This window comes from Aedes albopictus, chromosome 1, assembly GCF_035046485.1.
Source record: "Aedes albopictus strain Foshan chromosome 1, AalbF5, whole genome shotgun sequence".
Lineage (NCBI taxonomy): Eukaryota > Metazoa > Arthropoda > Insecta > Diptera > Culicidae > Aedes > Aedes albopictus.
In genome coordinates this window covers 63,558,655-63,568,483 of record NC_085136.1, presented here as the reverse complement: position 1 = coordinate 63,568,483, position 9,829 = coordinate 63,558,655, and the positions used below count along the sequence as shown (strand labels likewise).

Here is a 9,829-nt window from a genome sequence, read left to right as displayed (position 1 = left end):
CCACGCGGTACCGGCCGGAAACTATGAGCAACCTTAGGGAAGATCGGGTAACCAACCCCGGTGGGAACTTTGGTCGTAGGCTGACAGGGAAGGGGGGGTTTGCTTCGGCAAACCTGAGCGTCTGTTCTCCAGGAGGAGCGGCTCACAACAGCGTCTGATCCCCATGTTAGGGGCGGCTGATCTACGTCCGAGTGCCAGGGAAGGACTCTAAGCTCAACTGTGCACTATGGTCCTCCGGAAAGTAGGGGGTTGGTGTCAGGCCCTACGAGCCAGCCGTAAAAAACCATTGTAACGGAAAATCAGCAACAGAATAATACGAACCGAGACCAACGGCAACGACCCCAGCGAACAAAAAGTACTTGCGATTGGAAACTCGGTACGTGGAACTGCCGATCTCTCAACTTCATTGGGAGCACCCGCATACTCGCCGATCTACTGAAGGACCGCGGGTTCGGCATCGTAGCGCTGCAGGAGGTGTGTTGGACAGGATCCATGGTGCGAACGTTTAGAGGTAATCATACCATCTACCAGAGCTGCGGCAACACACGCGAGCTGGGAACAGCTTTCATCGTGATGGGTGATATGCAGAGGCGCGTGATCGGATGGTGGCCGATCGACGAAAGAATGTGCGGGTTGAGGATCAAAGCACAGAGAACAGACGTCTATCTTCGCTTTCTGCCTTGTGTAAAACTTTGTAACGGTCATACAGAGTATGTGGTTATGCCCCCGTTGCGCGGCGCTAGCGTCCCATCACTTACATTGTTGTGTTGTCAAATTTGTTTCCAGTGCTCGCCGTTTTTGGCCGTTTGGCGCTCGTGTCGCTTTGTGGGCTGGTGTATTTTAACGATGAACACTGCCATCGTGGTGTCAAATCGACTTTTTATGTGGGGCAGTCTCCGTTGGTGGCGTTGAGGTACACTTAAATCCTTTACACACGATTTTGACGTATTTTTGTTCGAGCTTAAATGTCTGTTCTCTGTGATCAAAGGCCGATTCTTCAACTTCAGCATAATAAACGTGCACAGCCCATACTCCGGAAGTACTTATGATGACAAGGACGCATTTTACGCGCAGCTCGAACACGAGTACGATCGCTGCCCAAGCCACGACGTCAAGATCACCATAGGAGATTTGAATGCTCAGGTAGGCCAGGAGGAGGAACTCAGACCGACGATTGGTAAGTTTAGCGCCCACCAGCAAACGAACGAAAACGGCCTACGACTCATTGATTTCGCCGCCTCCAAAAATATGGCTATACGTAGCACCTTTTACCAACACAGCCTCCCTTATCGTTACACCTGGAGATCACCACAGCAGACGGAATCTCAAATCGACCACGTTCTGATTGACGGACGGCACTTCTCCGACATTATCGACATCAGGACCTATCGTGGCGCCAACATCGACTCCGACCACTATCTGGTGATGGTCAAACTGCGCCCAAAACTCTCCGTCATCAACAATGTACGATACCGGCGACCGCCACGCTACAACCTAGAGCGACTGAAGCAACCGGATGTCGCCTCAGCATACGCGCAGAATCTCGAGGCAGCGTTGCCAGACGAGGGCGAGCTCGATGAGGCCCCTCTAGAGGACTGCTGGAGTACAGTGAAAGCAGCCATCAACGACGCAGCCGAGAGCACCATCGGGTACGTGGAACGGAATCGACGGAACGAATGATTCGACGAAGAGTGCAGAACGGTTTTGGAGGAGAAGAACGCAGCGAGGGCGGTAATGCTGCAGCAAGGGACTCGACAGAACGTGAACGTTACAAACAGAAGCGGAAACAGCAGACCCGCCTCTTTCGGGAGAAAAAACGCCGCCTGGAAGAAGCGGAGTGTGAAGAAATGGAACTGCTGTGCCGTTCCCAAGAAACACGGAAGTTCTATCAGAAGCTCAACGCATCCCGCAACGGCTTCATGCCGCGAGCCGAAATATGCAGGGATAAAGACGGAGGCCTCTTGACGGACGGACGTGAGGTGATCGAAAGGTGGAAGCAGCAGTTCGATCAGCACCTGAATGGCGTGAAGAACGTAGGCACGGGAGCCCACGGCAACGGAAGGAACGACGACGCCAGTGCAGCGGAGGACGGAAATGAACCAACTCCCACGCTGAGGGAGATTAAGGATGCCATTCACCAGCTCAAAACCAACAAAGCAGCTGGTAAGGATGGTATCGCAGCTGAACTCATCAAGATGGGCCCAGAAAAGTTGGCCACCTGTCTGCATCGGCTGATAGTCAGGATCTGGGAAACCGAACAGTTACCGGAGGAGTGGAAGGAAGGGGTAATCTGCTCCATTCACAAGAAAGGCGACCATTTGGAATGTGAGAACTTCAGGGCGATCACTATTTTGGATGCTGCCTACAAAGTGCTATCCCAGATCATCTTCCTTCGTCTGTCACCTAAAACAAATGAGTTCGTGGGCAGTTATCAAGCCGGCTTCATCGACGGCCGGTCGACAACGGACCAGATCTTTACCGTACGGCAAATCCTCCAGAAATGCCGTGAATACCAGGTCCCAACGCACCACCTGTTCATCGACTTCAAAGCGGCATACGATAGTATCGACCGCGCAGAGCTATGGAGAATCATGGACGAAAACGGCTTTCCTGGGAAGCTGACTAGACTGATTAAAGCAACGATGGACGGTGTGCAAAACTGCGTAAGGATTTCGGGTGGACTATCCAGTTCATTCGTATCTCGCCGGGGACTGCGACAAGGTGACGGACTCTCATGTCTACTCTTCAACATCGCGCTGGAAGGTGTGATGAGACGAGCCGGGCTCAACAGTCGGGGAACGATTTTCACAAAATCCAGTCAATTTGTGTGCTTTGCGGACGACATGGACATTATCGGTAGAACATTTGGAACGGTGGCAGAACTGTACACCTGCCTGAAACGCGAAGCAGCAAAGATCGGACTGGTGGTGAATGCCTCAAAAACAAAGTACATGCTGGTAGGCGGAACCGAACACGATCGGATCCGTCTGGGTAGTAATGTTACGATAAACGGGGATACTTTCGAGGTGGAGGAGGAATTCGTCTACCTCGGATCCTTACTGACGGCTGACAACAACGTGAGCCGTGAAATTCGGAGACGCATCATCAGCGGAAGTCGGGCCTACTACGGGCTCCACAAGAAACTGCTGTCGAAAAAGATTCACCCACGCATCAAATGCACCATGTACAAAACGTTAATAAGACCGGTAATCCTCTACGGGCACGAGACATGGACCATGCTCGAGGAGGACCTACAAGCACTCGGAGTTTTCGAGCGACGCGTGCTAAGAACGATCTTCGGCGGTGTGGCGAAGAAGAATGAACCACGAGCTCGCTGCACTTTACGGCAAACCCAGCATCCAGAAGGTGGCCAAAGCCGGAAGGATACGGTGGGCAGGGCATGTTGCAAGAATGCCGGACAACAACCCTGCAAAGCTGGTGTTTGCAACGGATCCGGTTGGCACAAGAAGGCGTGGAGCGCAGAGAGCACGATGGGCGGACCAGGTGGAGCGTGACTTGGCGAACATCGGGCGCGACCGAGGATGGAGAGCGGCAGCCACAAACCGAGTACTGTGGCGTACTATTGTTGATTATGTCTTGTCTTAATGATGTTGAACAAATAAATGTATGTATGTATGAATGATACTTACTGCATAGACATTGAACCACACATATTTGTTGAAATTTACATACTAAAACTAAAACGTAAAGTTGCCTCATTTTTTGAAGCGTGGTAAAATGTGCTAACTTTACATAACATTTTTATATACAAAAATCGTTAAATACGTTAAGTTGAAGACATCAAACGTAAATTTGAAATGAGCCAAAAATAATTCAAATTGAACTATAGATGACGAAGATATCACCAAATCACTTTTCCATGTTTTACGAAAGTGACCCCAAACTTTTGGCCGATGACATCAAGGATTAATTTACTTAATAACTTTTTTTTCTAGATTTTTTAGCTAAGTTTTGTAAAAAGCAGTTGAAAGCTAATAGAAAATGGGTCATATTACCGCTCTCATCTTAAAATTTGGTCGACCCAACTTCCAGCGACACTGCCGTAAGTTTATATTCATTTTTTAGAAAATTTGGCAACTTTGGGTTAAGTTTACATACAAAATTTTTTGAAAAAGTTTCTTTTAAATCATGTAACAGTCAGGAAATTTGAACATTTTGTAAATAGCAATAATAAAAAAATAAAAACATTGAATAGCATGTAGGTAAGTGTGAATGCAATTCCCTTAGGATATGCAAATCAGAGCCGCGAACACTGGCCGAAACTTCACGTAGGAGAGTCCATTTATTCCTTGGATAAGGTGGGAAAGGGATAGCAGAACAATGATAAGGGTCGAGTTATCCATCGTAGTTACATGGTCACGAGAAAACACGAAGGTTGTCGGGAAAAACGAACTTCCGGTTCCTTGAAACTTACCATTTCTTAAACTGAGGAGTAACAGACTCACCCATTTCGTCCGTGACATCCAACCTGATTGGAAGAGTTGATAGTTCGGTTCGGCTCTTGCACCAAGTATTATCTTAAGTAAAGTTAAATGCCTGTCAGTTAATTAATTTTGTTGTTCAGTCCATAGATATTCGTAGAAATAGTGTGCGTAAAGAAAGTGTGCGATTTACGATAGGAAAGTCCAAGCTAAAGGTAATAGGTGTGCTCAATTGTGCTATGTGCTAATGTGACTTGCGTAGCCATTAGGCTATTCCTCCACTCGCAGCTTTCATACCACACGACGTGGATCTGGATTCCCCACGGACGAGATTACGCCGGTAGATACGTGGTGACCGGTAGTGGACCGATCCGTCAGCACATCGGTCCGATACGGCTAGGTGTCTTAGGAGATTTCGACTGGCGGACGCGCCTTCTAGTCTTCGCAAGCTCTAGCGTTCCATCACCTTCCATCGCCGCCATTCATCTCGGAAGATCATCGACCTTATTGGACAGGTCATCGACACCACGTAAGCCATCGACATACGGTGAGTCAGACCAACTTATTTCGCACCAACCGTTTAGGGCACCATGGAGAATTTTTATTAGCATTCGTGGACTGGAGGATGTGTCGGAGGAATTCGTAGTCCCGACGAATAACGAAGTGCGAGTCTGTGAAACGTGCGTGATTCCGTGTAGTGCTTCCGTCTAACCGGTCCACGGTTCAGGAGCGCAGAGTTTGCAGTAGATGCGTCTATAGCTAATGTGACGTCACGCGTAGGGAACCCATTAAGCACATGAGCAAGAAGCCAGAGTTAGGGAAAGAGAGAGAGAGAGAGGAAAGTTGGAATCGCACACTAGAAGCTAGGGAGAAGCAACGAACACCGCTAATGTTGTACACAGCAAATAATTTTGTAATTTCCAGGCGCGTAATTTCTGGCGATGTAACCAATTTCGAACGGAATGTCACTCTGTTGCATCGTTTTCCAACAATTATCACACTCACCATGTACGCCCTGGCTGGCACCGGAAAGTGTCAACAAACTCATTTCAGCGGATACTTAGAAGCAGTATCATATTTATCACCCACCTTCTAACTTGGTGAAATAGCCGAGAGGTAAGGGATATGACTCACAATCAACGGATCAGTGTACGAATCCACGCCAATATTTTACTTATATATGATTCATCCATCGATCCGGTTCTAGCGATTGCTAGACCCACTTTCAAGCTGCGGCGTCTAATTTGCTGCGTGAAAAGAATGTAATCTGTACATCACTTTTACGACGCGACTGATGTGCAGCGAAAATGATGTGATATCACAAGAATTTTTTTGCTGTGTAATGAAGCGAAACGAAATAGAGATCTCGTGATAAACTGTCTGTTTAAATAAAATTATCATGCGTTTAATATAAGCTTCCTCAGAGTTGATTAGTTGCATGCATTTGACTTCCCACGCGTTCGAGTCATTGGGTTCCCGGTCCTCCATACACCTACATCTGTTGAGTTTGACGAAAGGGGAAACAAATACGCTTCCGATTGAGTTCCGTGTCGCGCGACGAGAAATGAGTCTTCCCGTGAGGAGAGAATCTCTCTGCGAGAGATTCGAGATATGAGTGGTTTCTCACCGGTTTCTGAGTGGATATCGTGACTGTGCGACGATGTTGCGGTAATAGGGTAGACCCGTTCGGCCCTTTTGTTGAAGCCAGCTGGATCGATCTGTAAATCCTTTCGAGGTAATCAAATGGACTCGCCCTCCGTAGAGTATCATCCGGGCAATATAAATTGGGCCGTGGTCTCCTTCCGGGGAGTGGCGCATAAGCCACCCCAAGCAACACACATGTTAAATAAGAGTTACGACAGCGCAAGTTTTGGTTGTATAGAAGTTAATTCTACGTTATTTCAACATTGTGTTAGAATTACGTAAAATAAACTTCTATACAACCAAAACATGCGCTGCCGTAACTGTTATATAACATGTGTGTTGCTTGGGACGTGTTTTTAAGGCTGATCGCCCAGGCTGGCTACAATCATGTTCAAAGTTTCTTTGACTTATTATCTTTTGAATGAAACCTAGGGTTTTGAAATCGGACGCAAATTGGCGGAGATATGGGCCTAAAAAAATGACATGTTTTTGAGGGGGTGACCCCAAACTTTTGAACGGGAGTGTAGATACTGGACATGTTTGCGAACGTGTATTGTACACATAGCTGCAATATGATCCGCACTTTTTATTTGATTGAAGGTACTTTCTTAATTAATAAACATATATCATCTCCTTCTCCTCTTCCAACGTTACAAAACACTAATACACCACATTTCTTCTTATTTTTCTTCTCCGAGCGTTTCTGTCAGCTCGTGTTTCGGACCAGTGGTGACTAGACTATATGCCCATAAATCTATCAAACTACAGCTGCTAATGCCGCCATTGTTGCTGCCGCTGCTGTCGTTACAGCTGCCTTCACTGTTATTGCATGCGTTGCAGCTGCCGTCGTTGTTGCTGCTACTGCGGCCGTTCCTGCTGTGGCCGTCGTTGCTGCTGCCACAGTTCCCGCTGCTGCTGCTGCCGCTGTTCCTGCTGTGGCCGTCGTTGCTGCTGCGGCAGTTCCGGCCGCCGCCGCAGTTCCTACTGCTGCTGTTGTTGCTGTCGCTGCTATTATCGCTGCTCCAGCAACCACTCCCAGGCCACACAATCCTAACGCTATCAATCCTACCCCAACAACCGTCGCCGTCATGTTGGTTTCTGCAGGCCGCTCGTACATTACCTGTGCCGTCTTTGCACACTTCTCTCGATTTTTTCTTTTCTCGGATGCTGCTTTTTCCTTGGTTTTCCTTGCTTTGGAACGTTTGCTACATCTTGCGGCACCAGCATCACCAGGATCTTCATAATCATCTCTTACGAAGTGGTTATCTTTATGTTCGGTGCAGTGTTGCTTCATTCGTAGTATAAATTCCTCAGCATTTGATGGCTTCAACAACTTGTTTTTATCCTTTTTTCTGATGCAATCCCGAGCATCATGGAGCGCATGAATGACATCATAAGTCACTAGCTGACCGTCGACGAATTCCTGTCTGTTTATTTTGTTTTCGTTGAAAATTGCGTCATCGATTTTCTTTTGCTTGTGATCGATCCAATATTGCAGAACTGCGGTATAGGCTTGTCTACAGATTTCAGCAATTGAAGTAGCTGTGATAGTGTCCGGTAGGGTAATTACTGTTGCATTTTTATTCCTGCGTTGAAGTTGGGCGTTGATCTTCTCAACAAGTTTCTTCAATTTCGCCAATGAATAGTTTTGTACGAGAGTTGGTGGATTTTGATTGAAATCTATCACTTCCAACAGACTTATTAGATCCCCTTGTATCAAGTCGATGTCTTGCCCCACACCGCCCCACATATTTGCCCATATCTCCACGAGTTGAGTGTATCCCAGGAGAGTCGTTAGGTATTCATACAAGACCGGGTGTGAATGTTTCATGGCTTCTACTCTCGCCGATATCTGCATTCTCGTGACATGTGCAGCATGCAGGTAGGGATCAGCACTGTTTCGGTCTTGCTGTAGACTTGCACCTGTGCACAAAACTTCATCTCGAGGTATTCCCATGGATTCGGAACAGTATTGAATTATGCCAGCCATAAGGAATATGGCTTCAAACCGGTCCACTAAATGTTTCGCACAAGGAGTCTCGTTGGTAGGGTCTTCGTGAATAGAATTCGAACTTCTACGGCTAGGAGGCAAACCACCATAGACCCCGCCCTGCAGAAGTGTTTGGTGTTTGCCGAGTTGGATGTGTCGTCGAATATCCGGATTGGTTTCGATGCAGTCAGCTAGCTTTCGGCGAAATTCAGGCCCAGTGGCATCCGTAAGCTGTGGAATCACCCGGACCAACGCATCATAGAGACAATTGTTGTCTTCGGACGTATCGTGCGAACTTTGGTCCTCTTTCGGCAATCCTCGCACCTCGTAATGGTTGTCGCGAAGTACCAAGTCGATCACCAAGCCGTCATCTCCGGAACTGTTTTGCAATGTACCGAATCTGTATGGCGTTGATCCGTCTACATGTACGTTGATCAACAAAGTCGGGATGTTGATGTTCAACGCTTTCAGCACCTCTGGCACCGCTCGAACACACGTCAAATCCATTGGAACGCCTTGCCGCACCACATCAGCGAACTGCGATGGATCGGTGGTCGTTGCTAGGACCGATACCTGCATGGTGTTGCACTGTTCAATCATTGAGGTCGTCTGTGAAAATAAAGATATGATACAGTTGGTCATACGAGTCTGATATAGCCATTTTTTGGAACAATCCCGAGCAGATTACGGTTAGCGTTTTTCTGGCTAGTAGCTGAATTTGTACGAACATTCGATGTAAACCTTCACTTTCTACTCAGGATTTTAGGGTGGGGTCACCCTTGGAACTACGCATCAACACTTTGAAAACCGCGTTTTTCACTTTTGGGTACCGTTCGTTGCCATTTACGCGTTAATCTGTATGAAAATCTCATTTTCCACCTCTTCGTTCTGATCCCGCTTACCATCAACATTTTGCCGGAATTCTATTTTGCCAATACACCACAAAGTGAACACTCGAACTCGCACAAACAGACTGAGACTGACTCACCACCGCCGCGATGTGTATTTTCAGCCGGCCGCGGTCGAGCAGCGCCGCTCGCCAGAATCGTTTGCTTATAAATTATAGCCAAACAACGTGCTATACTTACGTTAGGGATACTAAGCTTGTCGATGGTGGTGACATACGCTAACAGGAACTCGTCCCGTATCAGCATTGAGTTTGTATCGCATCACCAGTCAGACGCGTTGAGAAAGATAAGCAGCAGTAACATATTCATCTACAGCTATGGCACTTGCGAGTGGAGTCGTTCTAGTTGAAACTGTTGCGTCCAGTTAGCGAAGGTATACGGTAGGCGATAGCGTACATGTGCAGAATGGCCGGCGCTGTGTGGTGTTGTGCGAACGATTTCCAAGAAGCTATAAGAAAAAGTCATTCCACGTCAAATCGAGTAATTATGGCCGGCTCGATAAACGTGAAGAAACAGACAGACAGACAGACAGACAGACAGACAGACAGACAGACAGACAGACAGACAGACAGACAGACAGACAGACAGACAGACAGACAGACAGACAGACAGACAGACAGACAGACAGACAGACAGACAGACAGACAGACAGACAGACAGACAGACAGACAGACAGACAGACAGACAGACAGACAGACAGACAGACAGACAGACAGACAGACAGACAGACAGACAGACAGACAGACAGACAGACAGACAGACAGACAGACAGACAGACAGACAGACAGACAGACAGACAGACAGACAGACAGACAGACAGACAGACAGACAGACAGACAGACAGA

At 47.5% G+C, this 9,829-nt stretch overlaps 1 protein-coding gene across 5 annotated transcripts; it reads right to left on the bottom strand.

Moving 5' to 3' along the window:
• Positions 1-6,652: 6,652 nt before the first annotated feature.
• LOC109406852 (uncharacterized) lies at positions 6,653-9,461 on the bottom strand. Of its 5 annotated transcripts, none has more exons than XM_019679846.3 (2): positions 9,165-9,461; positions 6,653-8,685 (listed from the first exon to the last, which is right to left on the bottom strand). In XM_019679846.3, the coding sequence occupies exons 1-2, from the start codon at positions 9,228-9,230 to the stop codon at positions 6,844-6,846; spliced, it is 1,908 nt and encodes a 635-aa protein (XP_019535391.3). In that variant the 5' UTR covers positions 9,231-9,461; the 3' UTR covers positions 6,653-6,843. The 5 variants fall into 5 exon arrangements, with proteins under 5 accessions (XP_019535391.3, XP_029710820.2, XP_019535394.3 ...); XM_029854960.2 differs by lacking the exon at positions 9,165-9,461 and adding an exon at positions 8,765-9,144; XM_019679849.3 differs by lacking the exon at positions 9,165-9,461 and adding an exon at positions 8,805-9,144.
• Between the last annotated feature and the right edge of the window lie 368 nt (positions 9,462-9,829).